General features: G+C 41.0%; 2 protein-coding genes across 2 annotated transcripts; one reads left to right on the top strand and one right to left on the bottom strand.

Moving 5' to 3' along the window:
• Positions 1 to 45: 45 nt before the first annotated feature.
• Positions 46 to 3171, top strand: LOC131233860 (mitogen-activated protein kinase kinase 1-like). The gene is made up of 4 exons (XM_058230684.1): positions 46 to 129; positions 252 to 389; positions 2463 to 2507; positions 2658 to 3171. The coding sequence occupies exons 1-4, from the start codon at positions 49 to 51 to the stop codon at positions 2805 to 2807; spliced, it is 414 nt and encodes a 137-aa protein (XP_058086667.1). The 5' UTR covers positions 46 to 48; the 3' UTR covers positions 2808 to 3171.
• Positions 3172 to 16501: 13330 nt separating this feature from the next.
• On the bottom strand, positions 16502 to 18341 carry LOC131233689 (endoribonuclease YBEY, chloroplastic-like). The gene is made up of 3 exons (XM_058230479.1): positions 18042 to 18341; positions 16917 to 17168; positions 16502 to 16785 (listed from the first exon to the last, which is right to left on the bottom strand). Exons 1-3 carry the CDS (start codon positions 18339 to 18341, stop codon positions 16588 to 16590), a joined length of 750 nt encoding a protein of 249 aa, XP_058086462.1. The 3' UTR covers positions 16502 to 16587.
• Between the last annotated feature and the right edge of the window lie 5479 nt (positions 18342 to 23820).

Consider the following 23820-nt stretch of genomic DNA (forward strand, 5'->3'; position numbering starts at 1 on the left):
GATCACAGTGTCCACGTGTGGTTGTTTGCTACCACTCTTCTGGAATACATGGATTGTCGGTCTCTAGCAGATATACTCAAACAAGTGAAAATAATACTCGAGCCCTATCTTGCGTTTGTTTGTAAGCAGGTTAGTTTGTCTCTCTATTCCCTGTTCCAGGTTTTGCTTGTTTGCCAAGGCACTGATTCTTGCTACAGTAAAATTAATCCATTTTGTGTTTTCTGTCTTCCTTATTGTCTTTTGCATACCAGGTTTTTCAGGGTCTGGTATATTTACACCATGAGAGACGCGTAATTCACAAGGATATCAGGCCCTCCAATTTGTTGGTAAATCATAAAGGAGAAGTAAAAATAACTGATTTTGGAGTGAGTGCTGTTCTTGCCAGCTCCATGGGTGTTGAGGGTCAAATATTGCATATTAAACCCCAGTTATTACCTGATTTTACGAACATGATACTGTTTAAACACCCTATTTTAATCATGTGTGTGCTACAAGGTGAATTTAGGAATCTGAATTGAAAAAGGGTACTAAAAGCATGAATTTAACGCCCAGGGGACCAAGATCGAAGAATTTACATGCAAGAGATCTGAGAAAATCAAGCAATTTATGCTAAAGAGCCCTGAAAATCGTCCAGAATGCAAGATCACAGGGTTCCCACCATCCGTTCGGCTCGAAACTTTATATCTGGCCTGAGGACCCTAAATTAACCGTACACGTCGAATTTTAGCCATTGGATCCTTGTGAAAGTGGCCCAACGGACAGATCAGCCGATAAATCATCGATCTAAGGCTCACCTGATATCTGGATATGCTTCAATTTTGGTCTCAACCCCTTACAAAGGATGACAAAACAAATGGACGGAGCGGATTTCGGATACACATCACAGTGGACCCCACATGTGCATTGTGCATACAGTGCACACGTGCATTGGACGTGCACTGGACCAAGGTCCGGTCAACAACAAGGCGGACCCGATCCTTCTTCCGCTGGAACCAGCGGACGCACCGCGTCCGGCTGGGTTTAGCTAGTGGGCCCCATTCATCGTCCGGATCGATGATCTGGACTGTTCATTCGATCCAGAAGGGGGGGCACGACCCTAGCCATGGAGTCTGTCTGGTCCCATGCACACGTACACACATGGATCGCTGGAAAACGTAGGATGAATGGCGGGGAGATTTGATACAGTGAGCTGCACCAAACTTGACCAAAACCACTCATTCCCAATTGGTTTTTCGTCAGGAATCTAATGAGCGGGTTGGATTTCCCCGAAAACATCACTGTGGGGCCCACCAAACATCATAGTGAAGCCCCATGCGCAAGAAACGCACGTCCGGTTTTTCTGGATGTTGTGAGGAGTTGTGGGCCATTGTTTGTGGTCGGATGGTTGATCCAAACCGTCCAAAATCTTCAGAGGGGGGTCTTTACCCCAACCATGGAGTCCAAATTAGTTTCTTGGACGTCTATTGGCTAAAAATTCATTCCTAAGGCAAGTGAGTTGCGTTTACGCGTTGCGAAACCCTTGCGCACGGTGCTGCGTAAGATAGCACCGACCTTCTCAGTTCTCCACCGACCAACACCTCTCCATTCTATAAAAGGGAGAGAGAAAGAGAGCTTAGGCATCATCCATCAGATCTTGGGCAGTCATGGAGGCATCTTTGGAGACGTGGGAGAGAGAGAGAGAGAGAGAGAGAGAGAGAGAGAGAGAGAGAGAGCTGCCAGCTAGGGAGTTTTTCTCCCTCGGTTTTTTTTTTTTTCCTTTTCCTTTTATGCTTTCTTTTAAGAGATTTAGCGTGATGGGGAGTTTTCTACTGTTTGATTTATGTTTATGAACCCTCTTTGATTATAGTTTGATTATATGGAATGTTTTTAGTCTTTAATGACTTAAATTACAATGGATCTGCGATGGCTCTAAGCATGTTCTGTTCATTATAGGGATTATGAATGTGGGAGCCCTGTTGTTCACCATCATCTCATGGGCATGCTTTTGTGATGGAATCAATTCTAATTCTCATACCTCTCATCTCTTGAAAGCTAGATCAAAGGAAGTTCAAAATTGGTTTGTCTCATGGGCATGCTTTTGTGATGGAATCAATTCTAATTCTCATACCTCTCATCTCTTGAAAGCTAGATCAAAGGAAGTTCAAAATTGGTTTTTAACGGAATATCTTCCAACTGGATGAAGATGGGACTCTAAATCCAGTTGTGTTTGTGAATCAAGCATAGATCTCCCTGATCTCTATAAGTGGATCCTTGGCACCCCAGTTTCCCACCTTTGAATTTTACAAGTTTTGGTTAACTAGTTCACAATTATTCTCTTAAGTTTTCCTGATTTAGATTACATCTTCCTCTAGTTCTAGTTCTAGTTACTTTTAGATTACGTACAAGGTTTAGTCCTTGTGGATTCGACCTCGGTCTTACCGAGATTATTACTACGTCACAACCTTATATTTGGGGTGTGAACAATGGGTCAGCGGGATACATTTGTTGGGACTTACAACTACATGTCGGTATGTTGAACTATTTTCCTTCAGTTTGCAAATTGATTTGATTGCCCACATCACTCTCGCTGCTGCTATGAACATGTTCTGTCCATAGAATTTTTATTAATTATTATTATTTTTTAATCCACTAACCACATCAAGTCTTTCCTGTCTCAGCCTAAGCAGATTAGAGGAAACACATATGACTATAGTAGTGATATTTGGAGCTTGGGCATGGTAGTACTTGAGTGTACGATCAGATATTTCATACTACTCAAAGTAGTGGTCCATGTCCACAAGCCAGTCGAGGAAACCCTTTGGGTCTAGACAACTATCAAAGCTAGGAGCCTCAACCTTAACACTTTTCAAGATGCGCTCATCTGGATCGTAATGATTGTTATACTCTCCAAGGGGTGGTTGGATATGCACCCCATTATGGCCAATACCTTGGCCACAACCTCTTCCACATCCTCCAACGTGACCTCCCACACGAGTTTCCTCTACACCTCCCGCTTGAGATTGGCCATCTTCCCCATTGTCGAGGTTTGCCTGAAGGGAAGTCTCCAACTGAGCTATACAATTGTTAGTCGCTATTAGTTGGTTGTTTGTGGTTCTGCTTTGAGCCTCAAGGGCCTCCAATCGCCTATCTATTGCATTAAAAGTTTCAAGAATTTGATATTGGCTCATGGTAGTAGGGTGAAGACCAAAACCTTGCCCAGAACGTGTGGCCATAAACGAGGTACAAACTAAGGGCCTAAGGCTTAAGATTCAAAGTTCTATGTTATGACAAAGGAAAAGTGACTAACCTAGACGCTGCAAAATGTAAACTTAGACTCTATATGGAATGAATGTGCTAACAAGACTCTAGATGTGATGAATGTGCTGACCCTATGTATACCTATCCTAAAATCCTTGCTCTGATACCAAAATTTGATGTAAGACATGTGATCTAACCACTTGGATGCGGGAGATTATTAACGGATTAATCAAAGGAAGTCAAATATAATAACATGTCATTCTACCATGATTAAAAGAGTAATGAAATAGATAATAAAATTCAGATTTACGTTAAATCACAATCCCAGACAAGTATAAACCATATAAGCATGAAAATCTAAGGCCCAATGAGAGATTGGAACTCTCACGTTAGCATAGGTATGCTTCTAATTCAATGGGCAGATTTATGCAATTCTAGGGTTGGGGTTTCAAGGGGTTTTGGTAATTTTAAGGGAAATGGGAGAGCTAAGGTTTGGGAATTAAGGATTTTAGAGTTTTGTAAGGAATTGGGGGATTAGGGTTTCATATGGAATTGGGGATTAGGGTTTTAGGCTAGGGATTATAAGATAGGACGATGGATTGAAGAAGGGAAAAATAGTATGGTCGTACGGCCCTATCCGTACGCGTGGGGCTAGTTGTGATCGGTTGGGTTTGGTGGAGTGATGGTTAGGAAAAGATAGATTTAGGTCACGGGTTTAGGTTTAGAAGAAAAAGGGTAAAGGGATTTAGGGCTTATAGAAGAAAAGGTGGTAGAGAAGAAGGATTTGAGAAGAGACGAGAATAAAAAGATAGAAATGTAAGGATAACTAGGCTTCACACCTTTGGATTCACACCAAATGGTCTCTTTTCACCAGAGAATCTCAAATCACATGAGAAAAAGAGCTTTTTCAGGTAAAATAGCTGTTTTTCATTCCATCATTATGGGCTAGGGCTGGACGTGCCCCCCATAGTATCAACACACATGTTTTGACAAAAAATACCCCTCGCTTAAAAAAATACATCACGTCCCAAGATGCAATAAACTGAAAATAACACATCATAAACTATAAATAACTATAAAAAACATAAAATCAGCTAATCTAAATGCTAATGACCAAAGTGATCAAGGATCACAATGATCCAACCGCTTGATCGAAGGATCCACACGATCCAACGATCTGATCATCATGTCCTAGCGATCCAACAGTTAAAACTCCTCAAAGAAGTAGCCCACGTGCATCTTCCTAATGTAAGACGCATGATCATGCATGTGGGGTCTTCAAGTCCTCAGTGCGGCCCACCCGGGCCCATATACAAGTCATCGAGCCAAAGTGAAGGCTGGGCCGATCTCCTCCTCTTGTATACTCTAGATGGTCGAATGTCCTCATCAACGTGCCTTTTGAATCTCGTAGCGCATGCATATGTGCATACATGCATGTGGTTGGCTACATCTGTTTTTAGGTGTGGACTATTTATTGGTTCGTTACACATGGTCACTTCATTCCTACATTTGTTGAAGCACCTCTCTATAGTTCTACATCATCATATTCCTTTGACCCTATTTTAACATCCACATGTATCAATGAATTCGAATTTCCAAACAAATCACTGGCGAACTGCAGAATTTATCAAACTGAATGGAAGCAAAATCATTATGAATTTTGACCCATAAAAATGTGGACAACCCTATGGAAACTCGATAGGCATGGAAGAAAGAGGCATCCCAACAGTACAAAAAGAGGGCTGCAAAATAAGCTAATATAGCAGACTACAAGTTGAATAAATGTGAAAAATGCTGCAAATAATAGTTATTATGACAACACATGATAACCATGTCAGAGTATGATAGCGTAAGCAAGCATGGATTAATATCATATAAGCTCATATATTTAGCCCACTCAGATGGGGGCCTTATTACACATTTTTTTAAACAAAAATTATCAATGTATCAAATCAAACATAAGAGCACTATTGCTATTAATTTAAATCGAAACAACCGGTCGCTTATTGTTGCTGCTCGTCTTCGTAATATCCGTTTTCAGGCTCCACCATCATACCGTCAGGGTCAGTACTATCGTTTTCTCCATCTATACCTACATACTCTGTACGGTTGGATATTCAATGAATGAGTGGCCAGCTCAATGTGAATTCCCCTCAAGATTACACACCGCCGCCTTAGTTAAGCATAGTTAAAAACAACAAATATTTAAAATAGTACACGATGCAGTCTTTTTATATGCATGGATGCGTGAATGCACATCGACCTGGGGATGTTTATCCAGTCAGACTTGGGCTCATCACTCATGTAATCATCGACCTGGGGATGTATCCAGTCGGATTTGGGCTCGTCACCCATGCAATCATCGACCTGAAAATGCTCTTCCAGTCATACAAATAGGTCGATAGTCGGTGATCTGGGAGCTAGCAAAGTAATCCCTTAATTCTCCTAAGGGAACATGTTACAACATCCAGAATTAGCCACCCGTCATCGCCAATATGCTATGGATGCATGATCAACCAACCCGTTATTATTCCAATTACAATCAACCATTTTAAGTAACTCAATGGTCACTACGGGGGGCTCGTCACCCAGCGTAGGCCGACAGCTTAGGCATAGTGTCCCATTACCACCATCCCCGGCTCATGAGATTTCTCCCACCTTATGATGCTTAATGAAACCCATCGATCAGTGGTCAATCAAATTAATTGAGTAGGGAATCTCATGTCCTACATAACCTCCAATCGAGGGTTCATTCGATTCCACACTCCATCATGTTACATCCTAAGTATGAGTTCACATACACTAGAGGGTTTACCCACTAATAAGTGTAGTGAATATAGGTTCATAATGACTTACAACAATTTATATGAAAATATACTGCTATAGCATGACAGGCATATGTTAAGCATATTAATCAAAACAGGTCATGATGTGAACTATAAATTAAAATGAGAGCTATCATGTAGCAACTATCGCATGCAATCATGTTTTACAATTATCAATCGTAAATCATATATAAATCATATAAGAGATCGCATGCTATGAATTAATAATTTTAATATTTGATAAAGACTATAACTTAAACTAATTTGGAAATGGAAAGCTTAAGGGGAAAAATCGTCACCTTATACTTTGAATCGCCTACCAGTGTTACTAGGGAGTGCGTGTTTCCTTAGAATCAAACCCTATCATGAGTTATAAATTTATATAATTAGGTTCAAGCTTACAAACTATTTAGGGTTAAGGTCTCAACCTAAGGTTTAGATTACCTAGCCGGGTCGAACATTGATACAGGAAAGATCCAGGTAACGTTAACCACACTCCACAGGGAATATATGTATATTAATCAAACCAGAGAACATGTGGGCCCCTCAGATTACTAGAGAAGCAGTTTAGATCTGGGGTTTTACCTGAACCTTTCAGCCTTCTCTTTCTCCCACGTTTCTTCTTTTCTTTCTGTCGTAGCTTATACTGGTGGGACGGGAGGTCTTTTGTAGACATGAGGACCCATGGGTATCCCTCATGCAACCGGATGATTGGCTGAACTTACGCAGCCCCGGTTTCATGCGTAGAGAAGGCAGTTGCGGTTTTGCCTTTGTAGAACGGATCGGCCAGCGATCCAGGGGCGAGGTATCTCCCAATTCGGCCTCCTTAGCGGGGTTAGGAATTCCCTGAGGATGAGTTTGGACGGTTTTGATTGCACTAAGGAATAGGCTGTTGATCGCAGAACAATTGCCACTACCGGTTTCAATGAAAAACAGTTGTCCTTGTGTGGGATGGTGCGCACGCCACGAGTTGTATAGAGTCTTTCAGTTTTTAGGGTTTTGGGTTTTGTCGCGTAACTAACTGAATGGACGGTTCAGATCATCCTTAGGGACGATCGTGGTGGGCCATGACTCGTCCCAGCGGACGGTCGTCCGTGAATGCGGAAGGAAGAAAGGATTTCCTTCGCTGAAATCTCAAGTGAAATCTGGGCTGGCCTTGGTTTTGGTGATCCTCGGGAGTGTACACATTATGTGTACACGCACCACCAATGTGTGGGGCCTTCAGTGAGGATTAGTGAGATCCATACCGTCTGTCATGTTTTATGGGTCCTATTTAGGCCATCTGACTATGGGTGGTGTAAGATAAAAACTCAAGTGGCCCATGCTAATGGGGTACACCCCAAATCTAAACTACAAATCGTTACACTGACGGTTTTCACGGGCATTGCTGTAGCGTGCAAGAGAGTTTCTTTTCCAAATCGGTTCTTGAGTTAGCGAGGTCCACTGAGGGTAGGGATCATCCCATATAGAGTGGTGAGATCTGTTGATGCTAATTTTTAGAGTAATTCGGGATAGAACATGACTATCGTTAGGATCGAGTGACTTTCTCACACATGTAGGTTTCTCATATTGTAATTCTAATGATAGGTTAAGTATATTCATATAGTGTGAACAAGATGAACGGATCAGAATCTTAATCTGATAAGTGTACGGACGGATGTAGAGATCAAGTAGCTAATTTTATGTTATCTAAGGGCTGAATTTTGATGTGTACGGTTAATTTATAATAATTAGACATGGTATAAAATTTCACATGAAACGGATCATGAGAACCATGTGAATTTGAATTCAAGGTATAGGTTGATGGCATTTTTGTAATTATTGTTGATCTAAGAGTTTTGTGAAATCTAACGGTTCTACTTAGTTCTATGTCTATTTCTAAACAATTCTTACAAAATAACTTGCATCTAAATTATTATGGTTAAAGAGTTATTCACCGATTTAGTCGAGGGAAGGTACATGTATCCGACCACATGATCAACGGTCGGATGACTTGATTTATGGATGAAGGTCATTCCCAGTGGTCAAATTCAAGTTTGAGGGTAGATGCAAGGTGAGAATAGTTAAATTGGTATCGTACTCGTATAAACTAAATTTATGGTAACACCCGAGGACTTATAATACTTGGGTGTTGAAAAGTTCTTGAAAAGTTCGGGGTGTTACAATCTACCCCCCTTAACAAAATTTCATCCCCGAAATTTATTTACCTCAACCATTTATACTGGCCTTGGAAAATGATCTTATACAAGCCTTAAATGTCCCAGTTAGTATATTTGAAATTAGAAATTGAACTTAGGTGAATGTCCCTTAAACTCAGAAGAATGATTGAGAACGTAGAGACCCAAACTTAGGTTCTCTTAGAAGTGATTTGGATAGCAATCCAAACTTATATGGAATTCCATCTAAACTAAGGACAATTTGAGAAAATAGAGACTTCAACTTTAGGCTCCCTTGGAAATCTTTAGGTTAGACCTTTGGATGTCAACTTACGTAGAAATCCCTCAGAATAGGAAAGGAAATGATGATATAGAAGTTTGGTCCTTCAAACTTAGAAATTGTTGGGAAAATTTCAGGACTTAGAAATGATCTTAGTTTCCCTTGAAAATTCTAGGCTTGGTCCTTCAAATTTAGAAGTGAAAACTTTGGTTCTCCTGTAAATCATCAAAACTGCCATTTGAACGTAGAAACAAAACTTAAACACATTAGTTGGTTTGGTAGATTAAAGGCTTAAGAGTTGAGGTAGGTCTGTATATAACTCATGGGGATTTCATACTTAGACAAATCGGGAATACGACGCACCACTAAGACAATTCTCCTGTATTAATAACCAGGATGAGCATTATCGGACCCCAATGGTCAAAACTTTCTTTAAGGTGGGTAGGTTATAATGGCTCTTGTTCTATTAGTAAACCATTAGCGATTGCATATATGAGTAAACTTAGGGTGAAGGACTAGCAGATGCATACGGACACCAAAAAATAGATCGTTACCCACATTCATAGTAGGTGCATTGAATTTCGAGGGCGAAATTCTCTTTAAGGGGGGTAGTTTGTAACACTCCGTACTTTTCAGTACTCGAGCATTACCATGAGATTTATCGTAACATGTTCATGGGTACGATACCAATTTAACTATTCTCACCTTGCATCTACCCTCGAACTTGAATCTGACCACTGGGAATGACCTTCATCCATAAATCAAGTCATCCGACCGTTGATCATGTGGTCGGATACATGTACCTTCCCTCGACTAAATCGGTGAATAACTCTTTAACTATAATGATTTAGATGCAAGTTATTTTGTAAGAATTGTTTAGAAATAGACATAGAACCAAGTAGAACCGTTAGATTTCACAAAACTCTTAGATTAACAATAATCACAAAAATGCCATCAACCTATACCTTGAATTCAAATTCACATGGTTCTCATTATCCGTTTCATGTGAAATTTTATACCAGGTCTAATTATTATAAATTAACCGTACACATCAAATTTCAGCCCTTAGATCACATTAAATTAGCTACTTGATCTCTACATCCGTCCGTACACTTATCAGATTAAGATTCTGATCCGTTCATCTTGTTCACACCATATGAATATACTTAACTTACCATTAGAATTACAATATGAGAAACCTACATGTGTGAGAAAGTCACTCGATCCTAACGATAGTCATGTCCTATCCCTAATTACTCTAAAAACACACTTTATGATCATTCGTATACGAATTTGACCTACATCCACCTACATACATGGTCAGGGTGCTAACCACCAAGTCTCCTATTTTTTAGCTAGTCATCTGACCATTCATCATGTTTGGATCCGCCAAACGGACCACATGAATATTGCAGTGAACCGACCATCATAAAGATCTCAGGACATAAGTTGAAACTACCCGGTAACTCGTCAATCAAAGGTGTACAAATACTGTTTCTAATTTCGGAGAGTGTTAGCCAATAAAAGAGCATCTCGGCCATCCTTGACAGATCGGGCCCCAAATTTAATCGGTTGAGAGATCTTAAGAAATGAGAATGATTGGTAAAGTTTCACTTCTTTTGGATAGCACAGTAAGGAGGAACGGATGACAGGAGATACAGCAAGGGGAAGGGCAAATTTGTAAATACCAAGTGCATGGCAACCACGTACTAAGGAGGATGGGATTAAACGGTGAATGACACCTCATGCATCAAAGGATCGTGTGGCCCACCTGGAAAGCGGATCTGACTCAAACTTGGGGCTGTGGGCCACAACGACATGTAAAGAGTGGTGAATGGCATGGATTCTCCGAAAGATCATCACAAGTGGACCCCACCTAATCAAACAAGATTGGCATTTTTCCGCACAAGCTAGCTGTAACAACAGCGACTAAACCGAACGGAATGATGGGTTTCACCCCACTTCCCTACCCCGCGTGTGGGTCACCTGATCAATGGATTCCCACCATATTTTGGCCCCTGGCCTAAAACAACCCTACAAAACTAATGAACGGATTAGATCTCTAGGAATGCCATCAAAGTGGACCCCACTCAATGCTACAGTAAGTCACAACTCTCCAAGCTAGAAATCCTTCCGAAATAAGTATGTATTCAAATTCAAAAAGAACTACCTCCGTTTCTTTCTCTTAAAACAATCACGTTCCAACTAGGATTAGCATCAACAGATCTCACCACTCCATATGGGATGATCCCTACCCTCAGTGGACCCCGCTAACTCAAGAACCGATTTGCCCGTGAAAACCGTCAGTGTAACGATTTGTAGTTTAGATTTGGGGTGTACCCCATTAGCATGAGCCACTTGAGTTTTGATCTTGCACCACCCATAGTCAGATGGCCTAGATAAGACCCATAAAACATGACAGATGGTATAGATCTCACTAATCCTCATTGAATGTCCCACACATTGGTGGTGCATGTACACATAATGCGTACACTCCCGAGGATCACCAAAACCAAGGCCAACCCAGATTTCACTCGAGATTTCAGCAAAGGAAATCCTTTCTTCCTTCCGCATTCACGGATGACCATCCACTGGGACGAGTCGTGGCCCACCACGATCGTCCCTAAGGATGATCTGAACCATCCATTCAGTTAATTACGTGACAAAACCCAAAATCCCAAAAATTGAAAGACTTTATACAACTCATGGCGTGCGCACCAGCCAACACAAGGACAACCGTTTCCCATTGAAACCGGTAGTGGTAATTGTTCTGCGATCAACAGCCAATTCCTTAGTGCAATCAGAACCGTCCAAACTCATCCTCAGGGAATTCCTAACCCCGCTAAGGAGGCCGAAATGGGAGATACCTCGCCCCTGGATCGCTGGCTGATCCGTTCTATAAAGGCAAAACAGCAACTGCCTTCTGTACGCACGAAACCACGGCTGCGTAAGTTCAGTCAATCATCCGGTTGCGTGAAGGATACGCATGGGTCCTCATGTCTACAAAAGACCTCCCGTCCCACCAGTATAAGCCACGACATAAAGAAAAGAAGAAACGTGGGAGAAAGAGAAAGCTGAAAGATTCAGGTAAAACCCCAGATCAGAACTCCAATTCCCACAATTATTAGAATCTAGCCGTTCTCCCGTTAGTTGGATTCAAATTCTCATGTTTTGATCGATATTTTAGTTCATCTCATGCAATTTTCTATTTTAAAATTTCGATTCTAGTTCCAGCGCGGATCTCTTGAAACCGGTTGCATTTCGGCCACATTAAAAGGTCTGGCTCTAACTTCATAATTTTGATATATAAATATCTATCTTTTCATCCATTGCTATAAAACCCCTCTCTTATTAGTATTATTGCCAAATAAATCCTAATCTTGCACGCCAGTTGGCCGAAGTTTTCCATCCCACCTGCCGACTTGCATGGAGTACTACTTCTCTAGTAATCTGAGGGGCCCACATGATCTCTAATTTGATCAATATACATATATTCCATGTGGAGTGTGGTCAACATTACCTGGATCTTACTTGTATCAATGTTCGACCCAGCTAGGTAATCTAAACCTTAGGTTGAGACCTTAACCCTAAATAGTTTGTAAGCTTGAACCTAATTATATAAATTTATAACTCATGATAGGGTTTGATTCTAAGGAAACACGCACTCCCTAGTAACACTGGTAGGCGATTCAAAGTATAAGGTGATGATTTTTCCCCTTAAGCTTTCCATTTCCAAATTAGTTTAAGTTATAGTCTTTATCAAATGTTAAAATTGTTAATTCATAGCATGCGATCTCTTATATGATTTATATATGATTTACGATTGATAATTGTGAAACATGATTGCATGCGATAGTTACTACATGATAGCTCTCATTTAAATTTATAGTTCACATCATGACCTGTCGTGATTATTATGCTTAACATATACCTGTCGTGCTATGGCGGTATATTTTCATATGAATTGTTGTAAGTCATCATGAACCTATATTCACTACACTTATTAGTGGGTAAACCCTCTAGTGTATGTGAACCCATACTTAGGATGTAACATGATGGAGTGTGGAATCGAATGAACCCTCGATTGGAGGTTATGTAGGACATGAGATTCCCTACTCAATTAATTTGATTGACCACTGATCGATGGGTTTCATTAAGCATCCTAAGGTGGGAGAAATCTCATGAGCCGGGGATGGTGGTAATGGGACACTATGCCCGAGCTGTCGGCCTACGCTAGGTGACAAGCCTCCTGTAGTGACCATTCAGTTACTTAAAATGGCTGATTGTAATTGGAATAATAACAGTTTGGCTGATCATGCATCCATAGCATATTGGCGATGACGAGTGGCTGATTCTGGATGTTGTAGCATGTTCCCTTAGGAGTATTAAGGGATTACTTTGCTAGCTCCCAGACCACCGACTATTGACTTATTTGTTCGACTGGAAGAGCATTTCCAGGTCGATGATTTCATGGGTGACGAGCCCAAATCTGACTGGATACATCCCCAGGTCAATGATTACATGAGTGATGAGCCCAAATCCGACTGGATGAGCATCTCCAGGTAGATGTGTATTCACGCATCCATTCATTTAAATAAGACTGCATTTTGGTTGTTTTGAATGCTTATCGTTTTTAACTATGCTTAACTAAGATGGCGGTGTGTAATCTTGAGGGGAATTCACACTGAGTTGGCCACTCATCCATCAAATATATAACCATACAGGTAGCACATGTGACTTAAGTGATATATAGGTTCAGACTGATGAGGAGCCATTATGACAGTTAAGGATGCGTAGTTGTACCTACCAAGGAAGTTGTGCGATCTTACGGCTTTCATTCATATGCTTTTATATATTCCTCATGTATGTAAATCTTGTAATGTTAACGTAGAGGCATTGGTTTGTATAAGTCATTATGGGCAAACTCTTGTATACTCTAAATGTAAATAAAAATATTCCTTTATGCTGACTTGTTCATTCTACGCTTATCTGCTAACTCTGATAAAAGAAAAAGATTATATATGGAATTTGGCTCTTTTTAAGTTAACACTCGGTTTCTATTGAAACCGATAGTGGTAATTGTTCTGCGATCAACAACCTATTCCTTAGTGCAATCAGAACCGTCCAAACTCATCCTTAGGGGATTCCTAACCCCGACAAGGACGCCGAATTGGGAGATACCTCGCCCCTGGATCGCTGGCCGATCCGTTCTACAAAGGCAAAACCGTGAAATCGGGTTGTGTACTGAGTTACTCAGTACACTCTTATCGTACTGAGTAAATTCTGTTGCATGAGGGATATGCATGGGTCCTCATGTCTACAAAAGACCTCCCGTCCCACCAGTATAAGCCACGACAGAAAGAAAAGAAGAAACGTGGGAGAAAGAGAAGGCTGAAAGGTTCAGGTAAAACCCCAAGTCTGAACTCTAATTCACACCATTATTAGAATCTAGCCATTCTCCCATTAGTTGGATTCAAATCCTCCTGTTTTGATCAATATTCTAGTTCATCTCACGTAGTTTTCTGTTTTAAAATTTCGATTCCAGTTCCAGTGTGGATCTCTTGAAACCGGTTGCATTTCAGCCACATTAAAAGGTCTAGCTCTCACTTCTAAATTTTGATATATAAATATCTATCTTTTCATCCATTGTTATAAAACCCCTCTCTTATTAGTATTATTACCAAATAAATCCTAATCTTGCACGCCAGTTGGCCGAAGTTTTCCATCCCATCTACTGACTTGGATGGGGTACTACTTCTCTAGTAATCTGAGGGGCTCACATGATCTCTGGTTTGATCAATATACATATATTCCATGTGGAGTGTGGGCAACATTACCTGGATCTTACCTGTATCAATGTTCGACCCAGCTAGGTAATCTAAACCTTAGGTTGAGACCTTAACCATAAATAGTTTGTAAGCTTGAACCTAACTGTATAAATTTATAACTCATGATAGGGTTTGATTATAAGGAAACACACATTCCCTAGCAATACTGGTAGGCGATTCAAAGTATAAGGTGATGATTTTTCCCCTTAAGCTTTTCATTTCCAAATTGGTTTAAGTTATAGTCTTTATCAAATGTTAAAATTGTTAATTCATAGCATGCGATCTCTTATATGATTTATATATGATTTACGATTGATAATTGTGAAACATGATTGCATGCGATAGTTACTACATGATAGCTCTCATTTAAATTTATAGTTCACATCATGACCTGTTGTGATTATTATGCTTAACATATACCTGTCATGCTATGGCGGTATATTTTCATATGAATTGTTGTAAGTCATCATGAACCTATATTCACTACACTTATTAGTGGGTAAACCCTCTAGTGTATGTGAACCCATACTTAGGATGTAACATGATGGAGTGTGGAATCGAATGAACCCTCGATTGGAGGTTATGTAGGACATGAGATTCCCTACTCAATTAATTTGATTGACCACTGATCGATGGGTTTCATTAAGCATCCTAAGGTGGGAGAAATCTCATGAGCCGGGGATGGTGGTAATGGGACACTATGCCCGAGCTGTCGGCCTACGCTAGGTGATGAGCCTCCCATAGTGACCATTGAGTTACTTAAAATGGCTGATTGTAATTGGAATAATAACAGTTTGGCTGATCATGCATCCATAGCATCTTGGCGATGACGAGTGGCTAATTCTGGATATTGTAGCATGTTCCCTTAGGAGCATTAAGGGATTACTTTGCTAGCTCCCAAACCACCGACTATCGACCTATTTGTCCGACTGGAAGAGCATTTCCAAGTCGATGATTTCATGGGTGACGAGCCCAAATCCGACTGGTTACATCCCCAAGTCGATGATTACATGAGTGATGAGCCCAAGTCCGACTGGATGAACATCCCCCAGGTTGATGTGCATTCACGCATCCATGCATATAAAAAGACTGCATCATGTACTATTTTGAATGTTTATTGTTTTTAACTATGCTTAGCTAAAGCGGCGGTATGTAATCTTGAGGGAAATTCACACTGAGCTGGCTACTCATCCAACCGTACAGAGTATGCAGGTATAGATAGAGAAAACGATAGTATTGACCCTGACGGTATGATGGTGGAGCCTGAAAACAGATATTATGAAGATGAGCCGCAATAAAAAGCAGCCGGTTGTTTCGATTTAAATTAATAGCAGTAGTGCTCTTATGTTTGATTTGATACATTGATAATTTTTGTTTTAAAAAAATGTGTAATAAGGCCCCCAGCTGAGTGGGCTAAATATTTAAGCTTATATGATATTAATCCATGCTTGCTTACGCTATCATACTCTGACTTTAATCTTCCACTAGATCTCTGATTTATTAACTCTCGGGTTTCCAGAACAAGTCTCGTACTCGGGTTCTGAAAACACGGGAGATCTAAAAGGAAAGAAACAACTTATAAAGCTTTAATAAAACTAAAAACTCTTTAAAAAAAACCTAAATATTGCTCTTAAATGCTTCTAATGATGTTTTAGAATGCCCTAGGAGGCCCTATTATAAGTAGGGAACTCCAATTTTCGTTCAAAGTTGAAAACCCTAGAAAACGCCTCAAATATACGTATTTTCTCAAAATAGACTTCTCGCTGCATAGTTCATTTAAAACAGACTTCCTGCTGTGTTAGTTTTCCAAAATAGACTTTAGAGCTTTAGAATAGACTTTTCAGGACGATTTCAGGATTCTTCACTTCAAATCTTCGATTCTTTTCATTCCTCACTTGATTTTCTTGGATTTTTGGTATGTGAATTCTTCAATCTTGGTTTCCTAAGATCCATCCCTTGCCTTGGTGATTTTTGAGCATCGAATTCTTACTTTTTAGCACCCTTTTTTAATTCGAGCTCTTAAAGCACCTCTCTATAGTTCTACATCATCATATTCCTTTGACCCTATTTTAACATCCACATGTATCAATGAATTCGAATTTCCAAACAAATCACTGGCGAACTGCAGAATTTATCAAACTGAATGGAAGCAAAATCATTATGAATTTTGACCCATAAAAATGTGGACAACCCTATGGAAACTCGATAGGCATGGAAGAAAGAGGCATCCCAACAGTACAAAAAGAGGGCTGCAAAATAAGCTAATATAGCAGACTACAAGTTGAATAAATGTGAAAAATGCTGCAAATAATAGTTATTATGACAACACATGATAACCATGTCAAAAAGACTGCTGACCCAACCATGAGGATGGGTATCTCAACAAGAAGAGTATGCCCTCTCTCCTTTGCTTGTCTTGCAGCAGTCTCAACAGAAATTACAATGTCGCCTAACATAAGCTGCAAAAGTGTTCAAAAAAAAAAAAAAAAAAACATATCCAAACAACTAAAAAAGGAGGAAAAAGAAAAGAAGAGCACAATAAACAAAAAATGAGCCTAAGAAAAGCCTTATAACAAAATCGATATCTTACAATGGGAAGCTGAAGTTCAGGAACATGCTGTGACATGGAGAGAACATCCGTAGCATGATCTTCATCTCTCCAATCTTTATTGAGCTTCCGAATAAAATCATCATTACAAAGCAGTACAGATAGCTCGACCTTTTCAAATTTACCAACATCATCTATTGAAGTATCTCTTGTTTTGTACTCTGAATCTTTCAGACCATCGAATGTGATCTTCATGGCCATGGGAACATTTAATCGAAGTATTTCTGCAATGTTCTGCACCCGTATGCAGAATGGAAATGTTCATCACAACAAGCTATATATGATATATATTTTAAAAAAATAATCATATCAACGATTTTTTATTTTTTATATATATTTTTTAACATTGATTGGAAATAAAAAATAAAAAAAAAAATCACAGAATGAAATCCACATGGAATGAGAACCAAGACAATATCGCAATATTCTTGACGTTCCATGCTCAATGTACACAGCTGCGCAGGAATTATATGATCCACAACTGAGCACATCAATAGTGTTCTGAGGCCTTAAGTTTGTACAAGTGGGCTTGTAGCCCATTGATCCAGACCGTTGAACAAATGGACCCCACTGTGGATGGACCAAAACCTAAATAAATAAATAAATAACTCCCAGATTGGAGGATTTAGCCATCTAATCTGTGACCATTTCTGCAGTGAATGTGGACTACTCCAAGAGTAGAAGAGGATCCTAGCCATCCAATCCGTGAACATTTCTCCACTGAATGAGGACGTTTTCTGTATACCATTCTCAATCGTCTATTCCCAGCCCACCAATGAAACAGCTTTGTTTGTCCTATCAGGGAAATTTTTGGGGCATTGTCCATCTGTGGTGGGGCAATGAGAGTAACAATCTGGATCACTGAATGGTGGACCCCACTTGTAGAAACTTAGCACTCTGGGATACTATCCACATCGTCTGACCAAAGATCAAGCAATCCCACCAAAAACTATATGTTCCAGGAATTTTACTACAGCCCCTCCTTTAGCTGCTTTAAATATCCAAAGTAGAAAAAAGGATCTATCCATCAAAACGGGAGGGTGTAAATATCAATTCCACAAAAAAAACCTTAGAATTACAAAAGATTAAGAAAAAACACAAAAATACCAGAACTTCGGGATCGTCGGGCATTTCTTCTTCAATGCAGATGCTGACATTGAGCTCTAACTGCTTCTCCTTGGAGGACTGCTTCTTCGCTGCTGCCCTCCTCCGCGTCAACTTCCGGAAGAAAATTCCCGCGAGCGTCCTGTGATGGTTCGGATTTTGGGAGGACACGTGGAAGCTACGGTGGGAGATGGATGAACATGGAGAGAAGGCCGGAGAAGGGCAGAAGGAGCGTGAATGGACGGCTGTGATTGGAGGAGATTTGGATGCGAGAGGGAGAGCGCGGGCGAGCATTCGAGACATGGGTTTGGGGGTAAGGAGGCGAGACGGCGGCGAGAAATTGGCGGGAGATTGAGAGTGATGCGAGAAATTGGCGGGGAGGTGGGCGAGAGGTTGCGATGGATGGAAGAACGGAAGCGATGCATTCAAACCTGGTTTTATATCTTTTTATGTCGAGTTCTCCTCTCTCTCTCTCTCTCTCTCTCTGAGGATTGAAAGCGACGATGGACGGACGGACGGACGGAAACATCGCTGAGGGTTTGGCTTGGGCTTTACGCATGCACACAGGGGGAGGGTAGTTTAGTCATCTGCAAATGGAGGAAATTGATCCGAGGCCGGTTCGTTCCTCTACAAGTCCCTGTAGAAGAAAGCTTATCTACACGTGCAGCCGTGGGTCCCACCAGGGTATGTGTGGCATCTAACCTGTTCAGAAGGGTCGCCCCCACCTGGACGCTCCAAAAAAATCAGGTCGATCTAACCATGGACCACCACGGTAATTTGAAGTTCACGAAGTCTTTGGCTGGTTGTGGTGTGCCCACCTAATCATAATAGAAGCTATTTTTATTTTTATTTTTGGGATCACGGCATCATGGTGGGGATAAAGAAATATACGGGCTGGATGGAAGATGAACAAATTTGTGGGTCCTACCATATAAAGCAATGAAAAAACCATCCTCAAACATCCAAATTCACGTGTTGGGGCATGTGATGGTGGGATCGGCTTATTTTTAGACCGTCCAACTTGTATGATGTGGCTACCCTGACGAATAGGTTGGATGCCAAACGCAGGTGGGCCCACCGCAGCACTTGTAGAATGACTTATTCCAAGGGGTAGTTTCCCACCATGGATTTGAGGGGATTTCAAATCCCTTGAAATAGGGTTTCAAATTTGGATTACATCTAAAATCATTCACACCCAGATCCATAGCTCAAGTGGTAGACTGAGTGAAAGATACTTCCTTTCAACACAAAGGTCTTGGTATCGAATCCCTAGAGGGGGTGGCTAACAGTGAAGTGTGAACTGGCCTGACAGTAACAATATATATATATATATATATATATATATATATATATATATATATATATATATATATATATATATATATATATACACACGAAATAGCTGGGCACAAGGCCGCATGGATATTTTATGCGAGCTTTTCATATGAGTTGTTAGATTATACTCACGGCTGGGATTCAGCATCTGTGAGAACGAGAGAGCCTCCAAAATAGTGACTCGCGGCGATACTTTCGTACTCTCATGGGATTGCATGCTGTACGACCCAAAAACTATTGGATGGTGCTCTTTGGTTCGATCATGATGTACCTATTTTATCCATGCGGTTCATCTAATTTTTCTGATAATTTTCAATCATGAGCCCCAAAACAACGTAGATTCAAATCTCAAATGGACCTCACCATAGGAAAACAGTTGTGATTGAACACCCATCGTCAAAAACTTCCTAGGGCCCACTATAATGTTTATTTGCAATCCAACCTGTTCGTTAGGTCACACAGACATGGATGATGAGAAAATAAAAATATCCAATTCATCCAAATTAAACTTGTGGCCCTCAAAAAGTTTTTGATAGTGGGCCAATGATTCTCATCGTTAAAACATTCGTAGGGCTGACTGTAACGTTTACTTTCCATCCAATCTGTTCATCAGGTCACACAGACCTGGATGAAGAGAAGAAAAAATATCATGCTAAGTAGATTCTTTTGGGACTACCGTAAATGTATGTGGCTTATCCATGCCGTCCATTTGTTTTTTCATCTCATTTCAAGGGTTGAGCCCAAAATTGAAGCATATTCAAAGCTCAAGTGGACCATACCACAGGAAACAATGGAAATAATGATTTCCACCGTTGAAACTTTTCTTGGGCCCACAATAATATTTACTTGTCATCCAACCTGTTCATAAGATCACACAGATATGGATGAAGAGAAAAATACAAATATTAGCTTGATACATAACTTCTATGGCCCCCAAGTATTTTTCAATGGTATTCTTTTAATTTGCACTGTTTCTGTGATGTGGTCCACTTGAGGTTTGGACATACTTTATTTTTGGTCTCAAGCCCTAAAATTATCTGTTAAAATAGTTGTACGAAGTGGATAGAGCACATAGATCACAGTGGGCCCCACTGCAGACAACGACAATGATGGTGGAGCGATTGGTGTGATCCAACTACTTTTATTCAAATGCGAATAAATGTTGCATGCGTTCATGCTTCATGTGGTGTGGTCCACTTGAGCATCAGATGTGCCTCATTTTTGGGCTCATGCACTAAAATAATCTGTCCAAAAATATGGATGGGGTGGATAAAACATATAGATCACAGTGGGCCCCAAAGAGGCACCACTAAAACCATCCGTTTCTAGCTGCATCCGGTGAAATCAAATTGCATACTGAGTTACAGAGTAGGCTTTTATCATGTTGAGCAAAACTATGTTGGGCCCACCATCAATGTGTTTGGTTTATCCACGCTGTCCATCCATTTTTCCAGTTCATTTTATGGGTTGAACTCAAAATTGAAGCATATCCAAAGCTCAAGTGGAGCACACCACAGGAAACAATGTAAATTGAATGTTCACCTTTGAAAACTTCTTTTGGCCAGATAAGTTTTGGCTCAAGCTGATATTTAAGTTCATCCATGTCTGTGTAATCTTATCTAGTAAATTGGATGAACGAAGTTGATAAAATAGGTAAATTAGAGTGGGCCCGACAGAGTTTACTCAGTACGGTAAGCCTACTTGGTTACTCACTACAAAATGAGCTTCCGTCCTGATGAGGGTGGTACCCATGCATCTAGGGGACACGGATTGCCTTTTGAGGCGGCGTCACCAGATGACTACTATAGGGTACTCTGGCCTCACCATGATGTACGTGTTTAATCCATGCCGTCCATTCATTTTGAATGTTTATTTTAATGCATAACCTAAAAACGAGGTATATCCAAATCTCAAATGGACCACACCACAAGAAACAATGGTGATTCAACACTCACTGTTAAAAACTTCTTTAAGGGCCACAAGTTTTGGATAAAATTGATTTTTTTTTTCCTCATCATCCAAGACTTTGTGACCTAACGAACAGATTGGATGGAAAATAAACCCTAGAATGGACCCTAGGAAGTTTTTAACGATGGGTGTTTAATTAGCACCATTTTCCTATGGTGTGGTCCATTTGAGATTTGGATCTACCTTTTTTTTATACTAATGTTCAAAAATTATTTGAAAAATTAGATGAATGGCATGGATAAAACAAATACATCATGATCGGCCCATAAAGTACTGTCCAATAGTTACCTAATTCCTTATATCATGCCATTCCTGTGAGCGCGAGAGTCTCGGCGCGAGTCATAATTTTCGAGACTCTCTTATTCTCAATGCCGTTGAATCTCAGCCCTGGTTGTAATCCGAGAGCTCACATGAATGCTCGCATGAAAGCTCCATGCGGCCTTGAGCGTAGGAGACCGGGACTCTCTCTCTCTCTCTCTCTCTCTCTCTCTCTCTCTCTCTCTCTCTGTCTCTCTCTCTATATATATATATATATATATATATATATATATATATATATATATATATATATATATATATATATATATATATATATATCCAAAATCATTCTTGCTGCTGTCAAAATTTTGACTGCCCTCCACTTAGATCTATGAACTCTGATCTACCTCTGAGTTTTAAACCTACGCAACAATGGTGAGCAAAGGTTACTTAAATAGGGGACCCTCCGATGCCTAAGTCAGATCAAGTGAATTTGAATCTAAGTCGAATTGTAGAGGGAGAGTGAAAGATGATGCATACCTGTTTCCTCCTCCAAAGATGCTATTCATACCCCCTCGCTTAGGATGGACATGTCCGCATAAATCGGCGACCACCTTGGCCTCGGATCACTCCAAGTTCCGAGTTAGCCGTTCAGGCCTCGGCCTTGGAGCGAAGGTATAACAAATGTTTTGTTAGAGGTCTGACCTCTACCTACTCTCATAACTCTGAGCTTAGTCCTGCACCTTTAGATCGGCACTGAATAACCTCTGGCTTTTGAGTTCAGGTGTTTTTGATCTTCCCATAATAGAAGCCCCCTACTCTTCGAGTTCGGGCATGGACTCAAAGAGTAAGTACATGCAGAAAATCAGTTGCCTCTAGCGCCGAGTCTCTAATGCGTACAGTCACAATTATGACTCCCATATCCAAAAAGATACGTACTCGGGGTTTATTATCCATGGGTTTACCTCAGGCGGACGCGTGGCGACGGTTAAGATTTCGAATCGTTAGGGTAATCATGATGGGCCACCACGTAAGCCAAGAAGGACACTTCCACTGCTTGGATCATGTCACCCGATGTCAGGGGCACGCGACTTAGTAGTGTCTGAGCCAGCGGCTCTTCAACATGTGTCTTCTAAAGTCGGCTCGTGACGGTTTGGCTGCAGTCATCACGTCCCGCCATTAATGTGAGAATCACTCAAGGGTTATATAAACCCTAGAGCTTGGGGACACTCTCACTTCTTCTATTTGAAAATTTCTTTGTCGTGAGCTACCTGAGGAGGCGATTTCCGGCGAGCATGACCTGCGGGAGAAGCGATTCCCACCGATCAGCAGTTTCTGGTAGGAGCGATTTCCATTGACCGTTCCGGACAGCTTCCGGTGAGTCCCCCCCTTCACTTCCAGATTACCCTTATTTTATTTCTGTGGAATGTCAAACGACTCGGAGATGGTCCGAGATGATTATTCCTTCGAAGATGATTCCGAGCCAAAGAGCTCGGATGATAGGCAGGAGGCGTCTGAGGGCCCTCTTGATGTAGTACCCCTCCACCCTTCGCCTAAGAGGGGTAAAGAGGCAGGGACCCCGACGCCCCGCAAGGGCGGAAAAAAGGCCTTCCGAGATCTAACAGGAGGGGTTACAGGAATGCTCTCAAGTGGGCGAACCGCAAAAGTCGTCCCAGGAGGCTTCGTGCTAGTCGAGTCCCAGATGGACTGGGTCCGATTAGAATTCGAGATCCGGAACTCCGTCCAGATACGAGCTCCTGAGCCCCATTAACACCCCTGGAGCTCCTATTGAAGGGGAAGTTGCGATTTTCCTCTGCGTACTACAATGCGGATTCCGCCTTCCAATGCATCCCTTCATCTGCGCCCTGACAACCTACTTGGGACTAGCCCCAAGATAGTTTACTCTCAATGCTTGGAAGGCTTTAATATCTTCATACATCATTTGGTGTCAAGCCAAGAACTCGGAGCTGACACCGGAAGAGCTGATGGGTCTATACTTGATCAAGCACGATAGTCAAGAGCCGTGGTACTACTTCACGACCCGCGGCAGCAAGGGCTTGGGGCTGGTCTTGCAACTTTCATTCTCTAATAAGGATTGGAAGAACAAGTGGTTCTGGATTTCGGGCGAGTGGGAAGCACCAGCGGCAGAGCTTAAGAATCTAAGGACTCGAGTCCTTACCTAATTTGCTCTTATAAGTTGGATCCCGAATAATCTCTTTGT

The sequence above is a fragment of the Magnolia sinica genome, chromosome 18 (genome assembly GCF_029962835.1).
Source record: "Magnolia sinica isolate HGM2019 chromosome 18, MsV1, whole genome shotgun sequence".
NCBI lineage: Eukaryota > Viridiplantae > Streptophyta > Magnoliopsida > Magnoliales > Magnoliaceae > Magnolia > Magnolia sinica.